The 22,915-nt window shown below is 43.3% G+C and overlaps 1 protein-coding gene across 1 annotated transcript in view; it reads right to left on the bottom strand.

Annotated features, from left to right (window-relative positions):
• Positions 1-3,660: 3,660 nt before the first annotated feature.
• LOC137524296 (serine protease 27-like) overlaps positions 3,661-22,915 on the bottom strand; it is a 51,781-nt gene continuing 32,526 nt past the window's right edge. Inside the window, exons 5-6 of the mRNA XM_068244008.1 lie at positions 14,044-14,213; positions 3,661-6,004 (exon numbers count right to left, since the gene is read on the bottom strand). Of these exons, the coding sequence (XP_068100109.1) occupies positions 5,543-6,004; positions 14,044-14,213 (632 nt within the window). The 3' untranslated portion in view covers positions 3,661-5,542. The remainder of the gene's footprint in view (positions 6,005-14,043; positions 14,214-22,915) is intronic.

The raw sequence follows: 22,915 nt of genomic DNA, 5'->3' as shown, positions 1-22,915 counted from the left end.
ACCAGGCAGCCCTCATTACCTTCTCTCCAACCCCCACGGTCCAGGCAGCCCTCATTACCTTCTCTCCAACCCCCACGGTCCAGGCAGCCCTCATTACCTTCTCTCCAACTCCCCACGGTCCAGGCAGCATTTTTTTTTCGCTGGCTCTCCTCTTAGACCCAGCTCTGGTTCTCTTTAAAGGGGAACTGAAAAGAGAGGTATAGGGAGGCTGCCATGTTTATTTCCTTTTAAGCAATACCAGGTGCCTGGCAGCCCTGCTGATCCTCTGCCTCTAATACTATTAGCCATAGCCCCTGAACAAGCATGCAGCAGATCAGGTGTTTCAGACTTTAAAGTCAGATCTGACAAGACTAGCTGCATGCTTGTTTCTGGTGTTATTCAGATACTACTGCAGAGAAATAGACCAGCAGGGCTGCCAGGCAACTGGTATAGATTAAAAGGAAATAAATATGGCAGCCTCCGTATACCTGTTACTTCAGTTCCCCTTTAACCCTCCTGGCGGTTTGCAAAAAAATCGCCAGGGGGCAGCAAATCTTTTTTTTTAAATTTTTTTTTTTTTTTTCATGTAGCGACGGATAGCGGCGGATCGGCGGGTAGCGGCGGCGATCGGGCACTGCACGCAGCTAGCAAAGTGCTAGCTGCGTGCAGCAAAAAAAAAATTATGCAAATCGGCCCAGCGGGGCCTGAGCGGTGCCTTCACCCCGAGCTCTGCTCGGGCTTACCGCCAGGAAGGTTAAAGAGGAACTCCAGTGAAAATAATGTAATAAAAAATGTGCTTCATTTTTACAATAATTATGTATAAATGATTTAGTCAGCGTTTGCCCATTGTAAAATCTTTTAAATCCCTGATTTACATTCTGACATTTATTACATGGTGACATTTTTACTGCTGGCAGGTAATGTAGCTGCTGCGTGCTTTTTTGGCAGTTGGAAACAGCTGTAAACCGCTATTTCCCACAATGCAACAAGGTTCACAGACAGGAAACTACAGACAGGAAACTGCCAGGAGTGCCACGGTCCTCAGAGTTTCTTGTGGGAGGGGTTTCACCAAAATATCAGTCAAACAGCGCCCCTTATGGTCTGTTTGTGAAAAGGAATATATTTCTTATGCAAAAGGGGGTATCAGCTACTGATTGGGGTAAAGTTAAATTCTTGGTCGGAGTTCCTCTTTAAGTAGGTATAATTGTGGGTATGGGGATTGATTAACTGTTATCATAGATGTCTAATAGTGAACCTAGTTCTGGGTTCACTCTATAAATTTGTTTTTTATTTTTTATTTATTTGTTAATTTTATATAGAAAAAGCGTTTTAGCTTGTATGAATAAAATATGGATGTTTTAGGTATATGGAGGCATGTGACTTCTCTTTTCTAAAAACAATATACATTATCACCAGTTATACTCCCACTGACCATATTTAAAAAAAAAACAAGAAAGTTTAATTTGAAAGGAGGGGTCCTATACTTATTAAATTATTAAATCATATACCAAATTGCACTCCCTTGGTCTTTATCTGAAAAGTTTTTCTGGATATGCCATTTGGCAGCTACAACTGAGGCTATGTTTATGAATCTGCCTTTCTCCTTGCTTTGCATACTGTATATACTCGAGTATAAGCCTAATGTTTGGGCCATAAAAAAGTGGCCAAAAGTGGGGGTCTCGGCTTATACTCGAGTCACTACTCTGAGTAACCCACCACAGTGCCCCCACTATATGCATCATCTGAGGGAGACTACACACTTGACATCTCCATGGGTGGCCCCAGCTAACCTCATCTCCAGTTGTAGCCTTGAGACCACTCTATTGAGTGGTGAGAACCCTTGCATTCCTATATCACATTTTAGATACATGACTATGTGGCTCTGCATTACTTACTTTATCTTTATGCCAGTTTAAACTTTGCAACTGGAGTTCTTTGCATGTCCATCTCAATTGTAGGCCTATGTTCTGGATTATTATTGCAACCTGCTGAATTGATGCTGCTTTTCTAATACGCGGTTGTGGCCGGCCATGGCTGTCAGTGGTGTTGTGATTGTGGCTTTTGCCCACTTCTACTCGGGTCAAACATCATTTCCAGTTTTTTAAGGTAAAAGTTGTGGGGTCGGCTTATACTCAATCAGGCATATTTACCACCCCTACGTTTCAAGTGCAGCTGGTTTATGCCTTTTTTTGTACATATTGCATAATTACCTATATAAATACTTAATAATAATAATAATAATAATAATAATTACCTTACTCACTATATGTAATTCATAGTACAGGTGGTCCATTACTTACAAACAAGTTCCCTTTTGGGAGATTGTTCATAAGTTGAGATTGTTTGTAAGTGGAGCCCTGTGTTAACCTCCTTGCCGGTTTTCCCGACCTGAGCTCGGGGTAGAAAAAAGCAGCTGCTATCGGTGATCCCGAGCTCAGGTCAGGGTAGGCATTGCAGAGCTTTACTTGCAGTTGTGGAGTCCCGCGCGCGATCTCGCTGCGCAGCGGGACTCCAGCCTCTCTCCCCGGCAGTGTGGGGTCTTTCCCTGGCCGCCGGGATCCCCCATGTCCCCGCTATTCTTCCGGGGACCCGGCAGCCAGTTGGAGCAGCGCAGCCGTGGTGGTGGCAGCAGAGCGGTGGTGGCAGCGTGACGTCATCAGGGGCGGGGCTAACATTGAAAACGAACTTCTCTATATTAGAGAAATATAGAGAGGTTCGTTTATATGTATATTAGCGCCATCTTGTGGGCAAAGAGAAAACTGCAGCCCAGGAGCCCAGGAAGGTAAATTTTTTTTTATTTTGCTGCAGATCTCCCTGCCAGAATGATTTTTTTCAGGTTTTAGGGTCTGAAAGAGTGAAAAAAATTGCACCGCTTTTAGACCCTAAAATCTGGAAAGAATCAGACCGCCAAGGAGGTTAAAGGGGCACTGTGGTGAAAATGTAGGATAGTAGAGAGAAAAAACACAGAGAGATCCGGGAGCCCAATCTGGTGCAATATGGTTAGTGGATCTGGATGTAGCTATTTAAAGCAATAATTATACTCACAAACGTGGGTTGCAGTAAAGGCAACCACTTGTGTCCGCAGGTGGGGAAGTACCGTCCCCACTCGGCCTTTAGGTCCTAGGTGGTCGCTGCTCCAAAAAAACGATTTAACGGTAGACTAAAAATCGGCCTAATCTCCCCTACTGACAAGAGGGGTGTAAACTTGCTGGGTACAGGTTGGAGGCGCCCGGGAAAGCATGTTCAATATAATACTCTATATGGCAGTATCCACCTACTACAAAATAGGTTGTCCTACCTTATAGGTGTCCCTTTAGGAAATAGAGACAATCAGAAGTAAAAAGGGAATGATTTTAATGGTGCACTAGATGACAACGCGTTTCACGGTCACAGCCGCTTCATCAGGTCAATAGCAGTGCCTGTAATGCAGGGAGTCCGTGTGTCCGGGCGTGTGGTGAAAATTATGTTGTTCCATTATCCTCACATCAGTTATGTAATATGGACAGCATAAATTTCACCATAGAGTTTGTGTTTAAAAAGGAGCTCCTAACACTAATTCTGCCTTCCTACAGAGCTGAGCTGCTGTCATTACCATGCTCTAATTGCACGGTTAGCAGACACTCTAACAGAGGATTTATAACTAACAGACACTCAAACAGCTGACACACGCTACAGAGCCGCTTTTGTTTTCACATTATTATTATTATTTTTTATTTACAAAGCACAATAAGACGACTTGGGGAACATAGATACACTAACAAAATGTACAACAGAGTTCCAAGCAGCGCAAATATTGTGACAAAAACAGTAAACATTAGGAGGAGGACCCTGCCCTTGCGAGCTTACAATCTAATGGGTAGTGTGGGACACACTAGGTAAGGGGGTGGAGGATGGATGAGGCAGTGACCCTTTGCCTCTGATTACATTGTGACAGAGAAGTAAATAAGGGCTATAGAATGTTATAAGCTTGTCTGAAAAGGTGTGTTTTAAGAGTGCGCTTTAAGATGTCCAAGTTTGGAGCATGACGTACAGGCTGTAGTAGAGAGTTCCAGATAAGGGATGATGCTCATGTAAAGTCTTGGATGCGAGCTTGAGAGGAGGTGATCAGCTTAGAGGCCAGGAGAATTTCTTGGAAGGAGCGGAGGTTGTGGGAGGGACAATATCTTGAGATTAGTGAGGAGATGTATGGAGGCCACAACTCATGGAGGGCTTTGTATGTTAAAGTCAGGAGTTTGAACTGGATCCTCTGGGTAATGGGTAACCAGTGGAGAGAACGGCACAATGGGGCTGCATCGGAAGAGCGTGTGGAGAGGTGAATGAGGCGGGCCGCTGAATTTAGAAGGGATTGTTTATGTATTCACATGTAACAAGCTGAATACATAAACAGGCTAAAGGGGCCCATACACCTAACGATTTTCCCGCCGATATACAGCAGATTCGATCACTGTGATCAAATCTGCTGTGAAATCGTTGCGCAAACGCTGACAGAATGATCAATTTCCATCCGAAATCAATCGTTCCCATCGATTCCCATCGATCCGTCCATTCGGAAGATTTTTCTCGATCGCCGGTGGGTCGGGAATGCGTCGATAGCGGCGTTTGAATGCCCGACGACCGACGCAATACAGCGGAGATACATTACCTGTTCCGGTCTCCGCTGTCTTCTTCTCCGCTCCGGGCTCCAGAGCTGCAGCTTCACTGAACTTCCTGTCTCGGAAGGAAGTTTAAACAGTAGAGCGCCCTTTACTGTTTAAACCTACCCTGGACAGGAAGTTCCAAGAAGCAAGCCAGCCAGACCGGAGACCAGCACGGAGAAGAAGACAGCGGAGACCGGGGGAGTCGCGCCGGCCAGATCAGGTAATGTATAGCTGGCGGGCAGGCGGCGGCAGCTCCACAGATTGTGATCGGTTTCATGCTGAAAGCGATTCACAATCTGTTTGCAGTAAAGGCAGCCATACGATCCCTCTCTGATCAGATTCGATCAGAGAGGGATCTATCTGTTGGTCGAATCTGATGGCAAACAACTGATGTGGGTATAATGGAACAGCATATTTTTTGCCATAGTGCCCTACTAAACATGGTGAAATGTGGAGAAATTATTTACTTTCGGACAACTCTGGATTTGGACATATGGTATAAACTGTTTTTGGTTGTTTTCAATGTTCTTTTAAAGTGTTTTAAATTACGTATAGCAGTTTATACAAAACTATAACATTGAACAACAAGAATATGTAATAAAAAAAAAGTATTGAATATTTTGTACATGAAGACAACTGTGCATCGCTGAAATATTGTAACTCAAGTCATTTGTAAGTCAAGTTTTTAGCAAATAAACACATGGATTGACACCTATTGGTACTACCGCCATCTTAGATGCATGACTAAGATAATTGGACCATATTGCACTCAATAGCAGTTATAAGCAAGTTTCACAAAATGTTTTGTAGTGTCTTTGGGTAGCTTTATAGATAGAAGTATGCTACAATGAAAACATTTGAATAATAATTCTCTTTTGAACGGCACCTACTTTTTCTCTATTTTGTTTTCACCATTGAAAGATGTCCTATATTTTGGTTAATATAAGACCCACAGCCAATAGACTCATTGGTGAAGATGACCGGTGGCCACAGTCAGTGGGATCGTCACCCTGTAGGAATTCCACAGTTGAATTAGACAAGTCGTTTGTCATGTTAAAGCTCTGAGCAGCTTTTTTTGGTTTTGCTGTGGTGACTTGATTGATGCAGACTTTGGTGGTGGTAGCTGGTTTAGGTGGCTGAGAGGTGGTAGGTGTTGTAACCGTGGTAACGACTGCCTTGGGTGGCTGTGAAGTTGTCGCCTTGGTTTCTGTTTCAGAAGGCTGCGTTTCATTGAGGTCAGTGTTTGAAGTTATCCAGATGGTGAAGTTGGAAACTTGGGTGTAGACTCCACCTATACCTTCTGTGGCACAGCCAACTCCCCAGCTCACAATGCCGACCAACAACCAATGGCCATCTGCATAGCAGGCCAAAGGACCTCCTGAATCTCCCTGGAAAGCATTAATAGAAAAAAAGAAGGAAGATAAGATACATATATAATCATGATTTCCCTAATGGATGTTTGGCTATCATACATAAATTATTCTCTCTTTATTGGGTATTTTTTTTTCCGTATTAACTAATGAAGTTCATTGATATTCATAAAAGCACATTACAACAATTCAATAAAAAAGGAATAGCATTTTTCCGTCAACAGACACAGGCAGTCAAGTATAGGTTAAAAAAATAACTCAACACAGCATAAAAGGAAGCAAAAACAACATGCATATATAGTGGCAAAATGCACCAGTTGTGCATTAGTAGTAAGAGTAAGGTAGCATACGCTTAAAAACGAGGGCCTCTGATAAATGAGAGATCGTTAACCAATGTTTCCAGACTTTAGTAAACTCGTTAGGACATGCCCTATATTTTTACACTAATTTCTTAAAGGGTAATGCGGTTTTAACCTGGGATTTCTAAGGTAGGACATACTGGGGAGAGCCAGCGAAAAGTAAGACATTGTTTGGCAGCAAAAAGGGTTTCTACCATAAAAGCCTTCTCATATTTAAAAAGTTCCTCTTCTGTGAGGTTTACGAGATAGATTTTAATGCCTGGAGTACTAAGGGAGCTCATTGGGCTCTATTCACAATGGGCAGTTCGGTAAAATCATTTTGGGTGGTAAAATACCTAATTTTATATATTTTACACTTTTTCTCCAAATTCACTGAAGTTTTTCCACATGAGGCAGACGTTCGGTAATTTATCGAACAAACATACCTCAATTCATTACAATAATAATACAATAACATTTGTAAAGCGCTTTTCTCCCATAGGACTCAAAGCGCATAGCTGTGTCTCAGATTAATACAGGGTTTCAGGCTGGGTTGTGTTACAGAGGAGATAGTCAGATGTTCATGAATGCCAGACTGAAAAGGTAGGTTTTCAGTTTAGACTTAAATGCTTCCAGGGATGGGGCTGTCCTGATTGGGTGTGGCAGGGAGTTCCAAAGTGTAGGGGCAGCATGACAAAAGGCTCTGTCTCCAAAGGTTTTGAGATGGACTCTGGGGGTGACCAAGGTGTTACGTCCTTTTGATCTAAGATTGTGGGGGGTGTGATGTAGTTGCAACAAGTCCTTCAGGTATCCAGGGCCCAGATTGTGCAAGGATTTGAATGTCAGTAAGCCAATCTTAAACAGAATTCTCCATTTTATCGGTAGCCAGTGGAGTGAGCTCAGGGTTGGTGTTATGTGGCAATGGCGAGGTTGGCTCGTTAACAGCCTTGCGGCGGTATTCTGTACTAATTGCAGGCGGCGTAAGTCTTTCTTATGCAGGCCTGTGTAGAGGACGTTGCAGTAGTCTAACCTTGATGTGACGAAGGCATGAACTAGGGTTGGAAGATCCTCTGAAGGAATTAGGTGTTTAATCCTTGCAATATTCCTTAGGTGAAAGGAGGAATGTTTCACAACAGCTGAGATTTGATTCCTGAAGCTTAATTTCCCATCAATCAGTACTCCCAGGCTGCGCACACAGTCTGAGTTGTTCAGGTCTGAGCTCCCTATCCTTAGCGGTGTTGGTTGAGACTGGAGCTGCTTTGCTGTTGAGCCCTGGCCCTCGATAACAAGAACCTCAGTTTTGTCAGCATTAAGTTTTAGCCAATTATTATTCATCCACTCCTGAAGCTCAGCTAAGCATGCGTTTATTTGTGGAGTAGGGTCTGTGACATCAGGTTTGAATGACAAATATAGCTGGGTGTCATCAGCATAGCAATGATATGTCAGGCCATGTTTTTGTATGATTTCTCCAAGTGGCAGCATGTATATGGTGAACAGTAAAGGGGATAATATTGCGCCCTGAGGTACACCGTATTTTAGTGGTACAGGGTTGGAGAGGAAGGGCCCTAAGGCTACCCTTTGTGTTCTGCCAGCCAGGAAGGAGTTGAACCACCGGAGAACAATGCCATCTATGCCACAGTACTCTTGTAGCCTGTTGAGTAAGATTTCATGATCGACTGTGTCAAAAGCCGCGGAGAGGTCGAGCAAAATCAGGATGGAACATTGACCCTTGTCTCTTGCAATGAGCAGATCATTGCAAATCTGGGTGAGGGCTGTTTCACAGCTGTGATATTTCCTGAAACCAGATTGAAGAGGGTCAAGGATGTTGTTTCTGGAGAGCCTGGCTTCAAGTTGGAGGTAGACAGCCTTTTCAATAACTTTTCCCAGAAAGGGGAGGTTTGAGACAGGTCTGTAGCTGTTTAGAGCATCTGGGTCTAAGGATGGTTTCTTGAGTAGAGGCCTGACGATTGCTTCTTTCAGAGTAGAGGGAAACCACCCTTCTTGTAAGGAGCCGTTGACTATTTTGTGGAATGCCGGTGTAAATAGTTCAGGGCATTTCAACATGAACTTAGTGGGGCCAGGGTCCAGATCGCAGGTAGTCTGGAGAAGGTTTGAGAGGATATCCAAGATGTCTTTTTCAGTGATTACCTTAAAATCAGACCATGGTGGTAGGCTATTTTTGCACCTGTTATATGGCTCTGCATGGGTTTCTGGGGCTGTGAATTGAATGGCAGATCGTATGGAGGAGACTTTGTCTGAGAAGAAGTGGGCAAATTTCTCGCACAGTTCCTGTGAAGGTCTGATGCTGGATTTCCTGCAAGATGGATTGCAGAGATTGTCAACCGTGCGGAAGAGTTGGGCAGGTCTGTTGGCTGCATTTGCAATTTCGTGAGACAGGAATAAGGACTTCTTTTTGTTAATCATCGTTTGATATTTTTCCAGGTGAGCAATTAGGGAAAGTTTGTCATCAGGAGACTGATGTTTGCGCCACCTTCGTTCCAGTCTGCGTCCCTGTTTCTTTAGTTCCTTTATAGAGTTGTCAAACCAGAGAGCGTGATGTAATGGTGCGGAACGTTTATTCTTTAAGGGAGCTATGGCGTCAAAAGCGGCTGAGACATCGTGGTTATATTTAAGGACCATGGATTCAAGGCCTAAGTTGTGATCTGTCAGTCCACCTAGATTGAGGCTGTTCTGAAGGTGTTGGGGTGTCAAACCTTTCAAGGAACGATATTTTATTAGTTCTTTCACTTGGTGTTTTGTAGCCGGTGCTGTAAAGGAGAAGTGGACAGTGTGGTGGTCTGACCAAACTACTGGATCAATTTCCACATTGGATATTAGGAGTTCTGAATGGAAAATGAGGTCCAAAGTGTGTCCTTTTTTGTGGGTAGGGAGGTTGACGGCTTGAGAGAAGCCCAGTTCATTCATGGAGAGAAGTAGCTTAGTTCCAAATTGGGAAGAGTGTGTATCGACCCGTGCGTTAAAGGCTCCAAGAATTATCCACCTAGGGTGTTTCAGTGTTATGCAAGATACAAGTTCTGCTATTTCCTTGAGAAAAGCTGAGCCAGCGTCAGGGGGTCGGTAGACAAGCAGTATGTTTATTTTTTTTCCAGCTGAGAGCTGGGCTGCTAGACATTCAAAAGAGTGGGTGGGGGCTACAGCAAGGGGTTTAATATTCAAACTGGATTTGAAGCACAGAGCTAATCCTCCGCCCTTGCGGTTTTGCCTTTCACAGTGTAAAACTGAGTAATTGTCTGGTACCACAGCTGCGAGAGTGGGTCCTGAGTTCTGATCCAACCATGTCTCTGTAATTAAAGCTAGATCTGAAGCCTCTATTAGATCATGAATAACTGCTGTTTTGTTGTTTATGGACCTGGCATTGCAGAGTACTGCTTTAATGTTGTTTCCCTTAACTTTGAGGTCTGTGTTCCTAGCTCCTGGCTGGGGGTTGTAATCAGGAGTGTGGAAGCTGTCTCTGTTATCTGGGTCCTTTACTGATACAGCCTTGCTCGGGAAGTGTCACTTACCAGCGTGTAGCAGGGCAGGCAGGGAGCTGTGTGTGTGATTCAGAGTAATGAATTACTGTGCATCTCACTTTTCCCTTTAGATGTGCTGCAATACAGATTTACACTAATGGGATGCAGGAAAACCTTCAGAATTGTCAGCTTCCTTTGATTTAATACAATGAAAGACCCACCCAATAACATCAATTCAGAGTGAGAAGCAGGGCTGTGTGGCTCTCCCCAAAGGCTGTCTGGCTCTCCCCAAAGGCTGTCTGTCAAATCCATCGCACAGAGACAGCATGGGGAGAGCGAGTTATTGGCTGTTATAAGCGAGAGAAAAATACCAAAACACTTTTGCTCAGTAAATTAAATGCAGAAATCTTTGTGAATTGACATTTCTGGAGGTAATTACCGCACAAGTTGGTAATTTGCCTCACTCAGTTGGGAACTCTGATTTTCTGTGCGTTGATAGTTTTAGTGAATTGTAACTTGGTAAGGTGATCGGTAAAATCAGCTGTTTTGAGCATTATCGAATGCAGTAATGCTTTGTGAATACAGCCCATTGTGTCATTTAGGAAGTTCACCACTTGTCTCCAAAAATCTGTTATGGGGGCAATTCAACAAGAGGTGTAGGGAGGAGAGGTATTGGGAAATGCATCTAGGTCAAAGTAGAGAGGCTGTGGAGGAGAACTTTTCATTAGGGGCAGGGGTAAGATAGCTTTGATGAACAGTGCACAGAAGTGTAAGCTTGTCTCTGAGGCAGGGGACACTTGGTGGGTCACTGAAAGGCAGTGTTCCCATTCCTCCATTGTCCAGTTGGACCCCCCAAGCATGTCCATTTCCTCATTGAGCTCTCAACCTCCAGTGTGGCTTGGTGTTCAGTGAAGAGGGAGTATATGTTTCCAAGACGATGTCTGACTGGGCCAACTCTTAAATGTTCAAGCACTACAGAGGTGCCACGTGAGGAAAGCGAGAAGCAAATTGTGCCCTGTTGGATGGAGAGTATTGGGTCTGGAGTGTCGCAAAAGGGGCAAGGCAAGTAATGTGTAGGATCTGGTATAAGTAGACAATGCCTATCATTCATAAAGCATTTCCGCATGCGGAAATGCTGAAAACAGCTCACTTTACCGACCTCTTAACAAAGTCTCCATTCATAAAGGCTCTTTCCGCATGCAAAGCTGACATTTCCGAGCAGAGCGATAAATCACCGCCTTGTGCGGTGATTATCATAAAAAATGTAAAAAACTGTCAATTCATAAAGATTAACACAAGCGGTATGAGGACGGGGAATACCGCTCCCTCTGATGTGGCGATAACAATGTTAAGTGAATGGAGACTAGTGTTGGGCGAACAGTGTTCGCCACTGTTCGGGTTCTGCAGAACATCACCCTGTTCGGGTGATGTTCGCGTTCGGCCGAACACCTGGTGGTGTTCGGCCAAACTGTTCGGGTTCGCCCGAACGGCTCATTGCCTGGCCGAACAGGGCCCCTGTTCGGCACGAACAGGGCCCTGTTCGCCCGAATACTGGCCCCCTATGGGGTCGCAGGCATAAGGGGGGAGCATGCCCCGATCGCGGGGGGGGGGTCGGAAATTCCCCCCACCCCCTCCGCTAGCGCTCCCCCCTCTGCCCGCTTCCCCATTCAAAAGTTAGGAAGTGAAACTGTACCTGTGCGGCCGGTAGTGGGTGACTGGCAGTGGGCGGCACTATGGAGAGACTGAGGAGGAGGAGGAGTCCGGAGAGTGACGCGTTGAGGGAGGCCGGGCAGTGGGCGGATCAGCAGTAGTACGGTACTACTGCTGATCCGCCCACTGCCCGGCCTCCCTCAACGCGTCACTCTCCGGACTCCTCCTCCTCCTCAGTCACTCCATAGTGCCGCCCACTGCCAGCCACCCACTACCGGCCGCACAGGTACAGTTTCACTTCCTAACTTTTGAATGGGGAAGCGGGCAGAGGGGGGAGCGCTAGCGGAGGGGGTGGGGGGAATTTCCGACCCCCCCCCGCGATCGGGGCATGCTCCCCCCTTATGCCTGCGACCCCATAGGGCCCCCAAAAGCGGGATGTTCGGGGAGTTCGGGGTTCGGCCCGAACATGCCGAACATTGCGGCCATGTTCGGCGAACTTTCCCGAACCCGAACATCCAGGTGTTCGCCCAACACTAATGGAGACACACAGACCTCCCAGGCAGCTGCAGTAGAGCGGAACACGGAGAAATGTATCAACTCCGCAGCTTCTCCTGTTTCCGCAAGCCTACCGCCAGCCTAGTTCGGGAATCTCCGCACTGCTATCACAACTGTATCCTTTTCTATGACTGCCCACACAGAAGTCTAAAATACCTTCACCGGGGTTTTCCCGCATACATTTACTTTACCAACAACAGTTTTATGAATGATAGCCAATATCTTATTCTGCCCATAAAGAGGTATTTTCAATTTGATAAAGATCATATAGCTTTGGGTTCCCAGGAAGTCGTGGGGAGATCTTTGGGTATTTGGCTCCATAAGATGGTATTGTCTGGGGCAGAATAAGTTAATGTGCATTTTAGTAATGTAAATGGCAAGCTGACAAGATCTCTCAGTGGGCGAGAAGCCCAAGATGAATTCAGGAGTCTGGAGAGAAATTGACACAAACCAATTGGGACAATTGTTCAAGTTGAGATGCGGGACTGGAAGGGCCAGACCTCGCAGACAGTTTTTGGTAAAATGGGGCCAAGGAAAGACATTTTTCTGATGGCTACACTCTTGCACAGCCCACAATTGAAAAAGTCTTTATTCCACATGTAGTTGCTGAAGAAAATTCAGAAATGTCTCTGTGTTTGTTCAACAGATCAACATGTCTAATTAGTTCTTATCAGGAGGGTTCTGGCATTAGAACTCTCAACACAGTAAACACTGAGGCTTAACCCTTTCAGTGCCTTGTGCAGAAGTGCAGAAGGGAAACCAAGTAAAATTTCAGCTTTTTTTTTTTTCAGGATTTTAATATATTGAAATGATTTCCGCTGATGCCAATTTCCAATTTCCATTTTTTCGATTTTCCAATTACCGATTTTACCATTTCAGAGGAGTATTTTGTTTGTCATTTTTTGAATCAGAGAAAGAAAAAAAATGGAAATTGGAAAATCGAAATGGGAAAAACGTAATCTTGTAATTGGAGAGAAGGAGAAAGCAGAGGCACTGTGATAGCAAAAATTAAGTACCTTTAATCCACGGTGTGACACACAGCAGGGTACACAGTGGGGGTGAGGGAATGCCTGACAGCTGTTTCGCTAAGAAAGCTTCTTCAGAGGTTCTTTATATTTGCCTCTGAAGAAGCTTTCTTAGCGAAACAGCTGTCAGGCATTCCCTCACCCCCACTGTGTACCCTGCTGTGTGTCACACCGTGGATTAAAGGTACTTCATTTTTGCTATCACAGTGCCTCTGCTTTCTCCTTCTCTCCATGCAAATGTATGTTTCTGAGAGCACATCCTAGCATACAGTACAGGATCCGGTGCACCCAATGTTTTCCGCCTTCATCTAGTGCCAGTATTTGCCTCCTCACATTGTAATCTTGTAATTGGTCTAAAATTACCAAGGTAATCCAATTTTTGAGGAAAAATTCTGCATTATCTGATTCTTGCTTCTGAGTTCTTAGATTGGGCTACCGAGTTGCTGTAAATCGTATTTTTTGTGGAATTTCAATTTCCATTTTCCAAACTCCAGTCGGAAATGCTGCATTCCGAATGCAGAAATTTAAATTTCGCGGAATCTGAATGAGGATCCCTAGCTGTGGCTAACCTTTTAGAGCGGAAAGGCATTTCTGAATTTAGTTCCACTATAACCACTTATGTGGTTTGCAAAGGATTATCTACGTTCTGCAGGACGTCTGCTCCTGCCCCGGGATGTAGATAATCGTCAATTGAATCCGACAGCTGCCGCTCGCTCCCACACGTGTTCTCACCGCCGATCGTTACAGAAGAGAAGAACGCGGTTCCCATTCATTAATCAAAGTCCACATGTCAAATTAGCGAACAAGCGCATGTTCCCTGCTAATCCCGCCCACCACACTTAGACGCCAATTGCCGTTAGGCAGCCCCCAGTGAGCCACGCTCCCACCGCCCATCGGCATTAGGTGGTCGGAAGCTGGTTAATGTATGTAGGTTACATGTGTGAGGTCCTGATGAAATGACATGAATTGGAGTCTTCCTTTCATAACAACTTCATAATCACATCACTCAGACATACCTGGCAGCCATCTTTGGTTCCATCAGGGTACCCTGCGCAGACCATGTCACTGTTAATCAGACCGTCAGAGTAACTATCCGAGAACTTTTTTTTGAACATGGCATCACAAACAGTGTAGTTTATCAAAGGGAGCCCCACCTCTTGCAGGACCATAGGACTGGGGAGACGTTCTGCAAATAGACACACAAAACAACCCACATTGGTTATTAGTGATGAGCCCAAATCTCGCATAGTTGGAACTTCGCATTAAAATTTGCAATTTCGATGCAAAATCGTAATGCAAAATTCCAGGAAAAATGTAATTTTAAATTAACTCCGTCTGTAATTGTAGCTTGGAACCGTAAATTTGCATTTTCGTGTAATTTTCACATAAATTCATACCGACTTTAGCAGTTGATAGCACAGCCCCCAAACATGCTATCATCACCAAAATTGCTACATATATCAAACAGACATTGAAGCGAAAAAAAAAAAAAGATATAATGATTTGTATTTGTAGTACAGCTAAGAAATAAAACATTAGGAGCAGATACTTACAGTGGGTTGCAAAAGTATTCGGCCCCCTTGAAGTATTCCACATTTTGTCACATTACTGCCACAAACATGAATCAATTTTATTGGAATTCCACATAAAAAACCAATACAAAGTGGTGTACACGTGAGAAGTGGAATGAAAATCATACATGATTCCAAACATTTTTTTACAAATAAATAACTGCAAAGTGGTGTGTGATGGTGTGTAATTATTCGGCCCCTTTTGATCTGAGTGCAGTCAGTTGCCTATAGACATTGCCTGATGAGTGCTAATGACTAAATAGAGTGCACATGTGTGTAATCTAATGTCAGTACAAATACAGCTGCTCTGTGAGGGCCTCAGAGGTTGTCTAAGAGAATATTGGGAGCAACAACACCATGAAGTCCAAAGAACACACAAGACAGGTCCAAGACAGGTCAGGGATAACGTTTTGAGAAATTTAAAACAGGCTTAGGCTACTAAAAGATTTCCAAAGCCTTGAACATCCCACGGAGCCCTGTTCAAGCGATCATTCAGAAATGGAAGGAGTATGGCATAACTGTAAACCTACCAAGACAAGGCCATCCACCTAAACTCACAGGCTGAACAAGGAAAGTGCTGATCAGAAATGCAGTCAAGAGGCCCATGGTGACTCTGGACGAGCTGCAGAGATCTACAGCTCAGGTGGGAGACTCTGTCCATAGGACTATTAGTCACTGTACAAAGTTGGCCTTTATGGAAGAGTGGCAAGAATAAAGGCATTGTTAACAGAAAGTATAAGAAGTCCCGTTTGCAGTTTGCCACAAGCCATGTGGGGCACACAGCAAACATGTGGAAGAAGGTGCTCTGGTCAGATGAGACCAAAATGGAACTTTTTGGCCAAAATGCAAAACGCTATGTGTGGCAGAAAACTAACACTGCACATCACTCTGAACACACCATCCCCACTGTCTAATATGGTGGTGGCAGCATCATGCTCTGGGGGTGCTTCTCTTCAGCAGGGACAGGGAAGCTGATCAGAGTTGATGAGAAGATGGATGGAGCCAAATACAGGGCAAACTTGGAAGAAAACTTCTTGGAGACTGCAAAAGACTTGAGACTGGGGCGGAGGTTCACCTTCCAGCAGGACAACGACCCTAAACATAAAGCCAGGGCAACAATGGAATGGTTTAAAACAAAACATATCTATGTGTTAGAATGATCCAGTCAAAGTCCAGATCTAAATCCAATCGAAAATCTGTGGCAAGATCTGAAAACTGCTGTTAACAAACGCTGTCCATCTAATCTGACTGAGCTGGAGCTGTTTTGCAAAGAAGAATGGGCAAGGATTTCAGTCTCTAGATGTGCAAAGCTGGTAGAGACATACCCTAAAAGACTGGCAGCTGTAATTGCAGCAAAAGGTGGTTCTACAAAGTATTGACTCAGGGGGCCGAATAATTACACACACCCCACTTGCAGTTATTTATTTGTAAAAAATGTTTGGAATCATGTATGATTTTTGATCCACTTCTCACGTGTACACCACTTTGTATTGGTCTGTCATGTGGAATTCCAATAAAATTGATGCATGTTTGTGGCAGTAATGTGACAAAATGTGGAAAACTTCAAGGGGGCCGAATACTTTTGCAACCCACTGTAAGTCTAATATTGTTTCCAGTACATGAAGAGTTAAGACACTCTGGTTGTTATCTATGCAAAAGAGCCATTGAGCTCCACGACTTTGAACGTTGCAGAGAGGTCTGTCTTCTGAAGCTTGTTATCTCAACTATCAGTCACTGTATTTTATTTTTTCTTCAGCAGAGGACAGGTGAATAGTTCACTAGCCTGCTCTATAAAAAGATTTAGAATGCTGAGTAGTGTGTAAGCTGCAAATATTAGAGAATGATGCAATGTTAAAAAAAATACTATAAAACGGAAAATAAAAATATGAGAATATTTTCTTTGCTACTAATGTTCTAGTAATTATCTGTAATACGCAACCAATTCATTATATAATATATTTTTTTTTCGCTTCAGTGTCTCTTCTTTAAAAGAGTTCTGTGGGGGTGCCCTGGGGATAAAAACAGTCACTTACCTGGGGCTTCTATCAGCCCCCTGAAGCAGTAATGTCCGACGCCGTCCTCCTCCGATTCGCCGTTCTCCGCCGCCGTCTCCGGTCTAGCGCGGCGTACATTCAACTGCGGCTGTGTGGCCAGGCCGCGCGCCTGCTTGCTTCTACCAGCGTCATCAGAAGCTTACTGCGCAGGCACAGTACAAGAAACCTTCCAATGACGCGAACGGGAGCCCGCATTATTCGTCTGTCGTCAGACGAATAATTGCTCGGGGCCGGCGGCGGAGAACGGCGGATCAGAGGAGGACGGCGTGGGACATTACTGCTACAGGGGGCTGATAGAAGCCCCAGGTAAGTGACTGTTTTTATACCCAGGACACCCCCACAAAACCCCTTTAAGGAGAATAGTGGGTATTAGTCAAAAAATCTTTTTCAAAAGGACCGTGTAGTTTTTGAGAAAATCATTTTAAAAATGCAAATAAATTGTTTTTTAAACTCAGAAAAATAAAATTTTAAAAACAATTGTTACTTTGCATTTTTTAAATCCATTTTCTCAAAAACGACTTGACTCGTACCCACTATTCTTCTTAACATATTTAGCAATTTTGGTGAAAATAGCATGTATGGGGGCTTTGCTATTCACCACCACAGTCGGCATGAGCGTACGTGAAAATGATGTAAAAATTACAAATGGATTTCACAAAACCAATTGAAGTTGCAAATCGAATTACGCGGCGTAATTGTAAAAATGTATGCAAAATTCAGAGTAATCATAATTAGCTGATTACGATCAATAGTATTGGGTATTCTTTACTTTGTGCAGCTTTGTTTATCACAGCGGCACAATCACACTAATACTGTATATTGGCCTCAGTTCTGTATGGTTATAAAACAAATTACCTCATGTGCGGTCATTTACCTGATGAGGTAATGGCATTTAGCAATTCTGGTAGGTTTTAGTCATGTTTTACCTCATGAGGTAAATTATGAGGTAATAATAGCTATTCTCATTGAAATGGAGGCATGTTAACACACCATTTACTGAACAGTTTAAAGAGACACTGAAGCGAAAAAAAAAATATGAAATAGTGAATTGGTTTCCTCTAGCAGAGGAAAAGTAAATAGTCCAGGAACAGTAGAGATAATAAAAGTCAGAGGGCTCTTAGTTACACCCCTGACCCTTGCTCTGGAAAAATTCTCCACATCTTTAACTTTCATTGAAACAGTGGCAGAGGCATAGCTAGAGTTTTCAATGCCTGGGGATAAAGACAGTTTTTGTGCCTGCGGGCTGTGTCATGGGTGGAGCTAAATGTGAAAATGTTGTTTATATAGCCAAATTTGCCCCCCCCCCCCTTTAGGTAGTCAGATGTGCTCCCCTTAAAAGACACCTGAGGTGAAAATAAGCTAATGAAATAAACAATTGTATCTATCCTCCTTCTCCTAAATGACTTTTAAGATACTCCACCATTTGATTTTATATTTAAATGTACTTTTTACGTTGTTACTGTTTTATTGTTTTTGCTCAATGACACATTCATTGAAATATACCAGAGCTAAAATCTATGAACTATTGAACCTTTTTATCTCTTTCCTGCTCTCAGCAGCCAATTTCTGCTAGGAAAGTGTTTTATAGTTGTAATTTCTTATCAGTAAGGGTCACACTGTAGTCTGACCCAGTCCTGACTCAGACAGGAACTGCCACTTACATACCTGATGTTTAACTCTTTCAGGCAGAGAAAGAAAAAAAGGAACACAGCATAGTTATTTGTGTGCTAGGCACTGTACATACACATGTCTATCTCATCATGTCACGTGTCATCTCGGGTATCCTTTAACCAGTTAATGGCAAAGTGACTTCCTGTTTGAGCCTGTTAACGGCAACAGGAGGTTTTAATAAGTCACTCGTTCCCACCGCCGCTACGTACGTGTGGGCGCCGCTCCCGCTGCCATGTACCGTCGGGTCACCGCGATCAGGGATTGGGGAAGACAATCGCAATGCCTGGAATGAATGGACATGACCGCGATCAGCAGCCACGTCCATTCATAAAACAGGAAGCTGTCACAGTGTAGTCAAATGTAAGGAAAAAAAAGTGAACACTTCCTATAACGGCAGAGTGTTCACTAGCGCCATCTTGTAAAATTACACATACAGGCAAATACATACATACACAATATTAATACAATTAATAACTCTCACTTCCAAAGCCCCCCCCCCAAAAAAAAAAAACACACCAATTTTACCACCTTCTTGTAGTACAATTAGCTCATAGCATTCAAAATTTGATACTACATGGAAGTGGTGAAATTGTTCAATCATTGGCCAATCAAGGTTGAAGGTGTGTACCAGGCTTTAGGCAGAAATAATCTAAAGCCTGGTACACACCTTTAACCATTTCAGCCCCTGGGTTGTTTTCACTTTATGGACGAGAGGAATCTTCACATTTCAGTGCTTCTTCCATTCATTCCCCAATAACTTTATCACTACTTATCACAACGTAATGATCTAAACCTTGTTTTATTTCACCACCAATTACACTTTCTTTGGATGGTACATTATTATTATTTTATTCAAAATGCATTTTAATGGGAATAATAAGAAAGAGAATGGAAAAAAAAAAACATTCCCCAGTTTTCGACCAGTATAGTTTTAAAACTGTGGATAAAATCCACACATTTTATTTGTCCATTTGTCCCGGTTATTGCAACGTTTACATTATATCCCTAGTAAAATGTATGACAATATAATAATTTTTTTATAAATAAAGTGATTTTTTTTTCAGTTTTAAATCCATCACTAATTTTAAGCAAATAATTAAATAATAATATATACCCTCTTGACATACATAGTAAAATTACACCTACATACATTAAATCGGAAGTAATGCATGGCTGTGTTACTTCGGAAGTGACGCCGGCATCTCATTAACCCGCTGGGTGGTCTGATTCTTTTTTATACCTATTTTTTTTTACCCATTCGCATTCTGTCGTTTTCACTTGAGAAATGTTCACCTCCCATTCATTAGCCTATAACTTTATCACTACTTATCACAATGAACTGATCTATATCTTGTTTTTTCCACCACCAATTAGGCTTTCTTTGGGGGGTACATTTTGCTAAGAGCCACTTTACTGTAAATGCATTTTAACAGGAAGAATAAGAAAAAAAAAACGGAAAAATTTGGTTTTTTCTCCGTTTTCAGCCATTATAGTTTTAAAATAATACATGCCTCCATAATTAAAACTCACGTATTGTATTTGCCCATATGTCCCGGTTATTACACCGTTAAAATTATGTCCCTATCACAATGTATGGCGACAATATTTTATTTGGAAATAAAGGTGCATTTTTTCCCATTTTGCATCTATCACTATTTTCAAGTTTAAAATAAAAAATATATAGAAATATTTCATCTTTACATTGATATTTAAAAAGTTTAGACCCTTAGGTAAATATTTACATGTTTTTTTTTTTATTGCAATGGTTTTTTTTTTATATTAAACATTTTATTTGGGTGGTTTTGGGAGGGTGGGATGTAAACAATAGGTTTACAATGTAAATGTGTGTTGATTTTTATTTTTTTTAACTTTTATTTGTAGTTTTACTTTTTGGCCACAAGATGGCGGCCATGAGTTTGTTTACATGATGTCACTCTAAGCGTAACACACGCTTAGAGGGACGCATGGGGGAGGTAACAGCCAGAAAAGGCGCAGCTTCCGAGAGAATCTGTCGCTTTTTCAGCGGGGGAGAGGAATCAGTGATCGGGCACCATAGCCCGATTCACTGATTGCCTGACTAACAAACCGCGGGCCAGGAGCACGCGTGCACACGCGCGATCGGCTGTGGGAGCGCGCGGTAGCGCGCATGGTTCCTGGACATAGTTTCTACGTCCAGGAACCAAAATGGGTTAATCATGTAGCTAGCCTACTGCTACCTACATGATACCCCCCTCCCTGCCAATTCCCACCCACCCTTCCGATCGCCGCCGGCACCTGTGCCCGTCAGGAAATCCCGTTCTGAACGGGATTTCCTGCAGGGCTTTCCCCGTCGCCATGGCGACAAACGGAATGACATCATCAACGTTGTGACGTCATAGGGAGTCCCAATCCACCCCTCAGCGCTGCCTGGCACTGATTGGCCAGGCTGCGCACGGGGTCTGGGGGGGCCCTATTATACGGTGGGTAGCGGCAGATCGGCGGTGAGCGGCGTGTTTCAAAAAAAATTATTCAAATCAGCCCAGCAGGGCCTGAGCGGTGGCCTCCAGCGTCTCTGGATGAGCCTAGCTCGTCCAGAACGCTCGGGAGGTTAATGCCTGCAATCACTTGGACCTAAAGGGGAGATTAATGAATGGGAACTTTGTTCCTATTCATGCATCTAATGATCGGCGGCAGGAGCGGTGGAAGGGAGTGAGCGGGAGGGAGAGTGATGGCACCATTTGAGAATGATCACTATTTTTGAAAAAAACATGCACAGAATGGCTCAGGGGGTGTCCCCTGCCACCAATCCCCCCTGCCTCCATGACTATCACGATCACGGCCCTTCCGCCCACACCATCGCACACACAGCCCACAAACTGCACAGACATGAGTCTCATGTCCCTATGGCTGCAGCAGCACCAGCCGCGGGTGTGAGACAAACGCCTGTGTGGCTTAATTGGTTAATTTTGATTGGCCAATCACTGACCAATTTTACCACCTCCACGTAGTATGAAAATATACACATTTTGTTCATAGTATTCAAAATCTGTTGACCCTCATACTACATGGAGGTAGTAAATTGGGCCAATTATTGGCTATTCAAACATGGATGTGTGTACCAAATTTTAAGCCTTACAACAATGAGTGGCCAATCACGGATCAATTTTTGCACCTCCTTGTAGGGTGAGAGTTTACCTACACAATCTGCTTATAGTATTCAAGATCAGCTGACCCTCATACTGCATGCATAGAGGTGGTAAAATCAGCCAATCAAAATTGGATGCATGCACCAGGCTTAATGGCGACCACTAATGATACAATCTTTTTCATCAAATTTCACCATTTCTATATTATATAATGGACTGTCTAAGTTATCCATTCAATATATTCACACAATTTACCATTACACTAAATAGATTGGATGAAAAATATTGGATCATTAGTGGCTACTATTAGGGTATGTGCACACATCCAATTTTGATTGGACAATTATTAGCCTGGTACACACCTTTAACTACTTTAGACTTTTGGACGTATCTGCTACGTCCACAAGGCTGCTGCTGCACGCTCCCACGGCCAATCGTGTGTGCGCCCGTGTGCTCCCGTACCGCTGCCTGTTAGCCCGGGGATCAATGAATGGAAACACAGTTCCCATTCATTGATCTAAGTCCCTGTTAGAAAGACTGATGGCTTTTATTAGAAGCCGTGATCTTTCTAAAGAAAAAAAAATGATTCACGTCCTCCTTACACTTCCTGGAAGCGAGAGCGCTCGCTTACAGGAAAAAGAAAAAAAATGACTGAGGCCATCTTGTGGCCAAATAGTAAAACTACATTTACATACATTTTATTACATAAACCCACAAACAATTGCATCTCTCCACGACTTTCCTGGTCGCAAAATATGCTACCAGGAAGAGAACAGGAAGAAGCAGGGCTGTTCTCAGCAGCTCTGCCTCTCCTAGTGCAGACGGACATCAGTCTCCACCCCCTTCTAATTTATGCCGCCCTCCAAGTCTGACTGAAAACAAGATATAGATCAATTAATAGTGATAAGTAGTGATAAAGTTATTGGTGAATGAATGGGAAGTGAAAATTGCTCGGATGCATAAGATGAAAAACAACTGGTTACGGTAATTATGATTGGCCAACCACTGACCAATTTTACCGGAAACAGTAAATTCGGGCGCCTGAGGCTAGTGGACAAATCGGGCGCCGCCATTCACTCCTATAATAAATATTGTTTAATGGGCGCCCGATAGGAAAAAAGGGCGCCGGTGAAAAATAACGTTTTAAAAGCGGCGCCCGGAGACTTAATGTTTTATTACTGCTTCTCATGATTACACATTATTTAATGATTTATACATTTTTAAATATTATTTTTAAACGAAAAACAGTACAATATTTTTTCCAAACATTATTTTTAAACGAAAAACAGTACATTTTTTTTACATTATTTTTAAACGAAAAAACCAACAGGGGGGTCTTAGGTTTAGGCACCAACAGGGGGGTCTTAGGTTTAGGCACCAACAGGGGGGGTCTTAGGTTTAGGCACCAACAGGGGGTCTTAGGTTTAGGCACCAAAAGGGGGGTCTTAGGTTTAGGCACCAACAGGG

Source organism: Hyperolius riggenbachi, chromosome 7 (genome assembly GCF_040937935.1).
Source record: "Hyperolius riggenbachi isolate aHypRig1 chromosome 7, aHypRig1.pri, whole genome shotgun sequence".
Classification (NCBI taxonomy): Eukaryota; Metazoa; Chordata; class Amphibia; order Anura; family Hyperoliidae; genus Hyperolius; species Hyperolius riggenbachi.
Note: the sequence above shows the minus strand (reverse complement) of the source record. Positions and strands in the feature narration are given on the sequence as shown.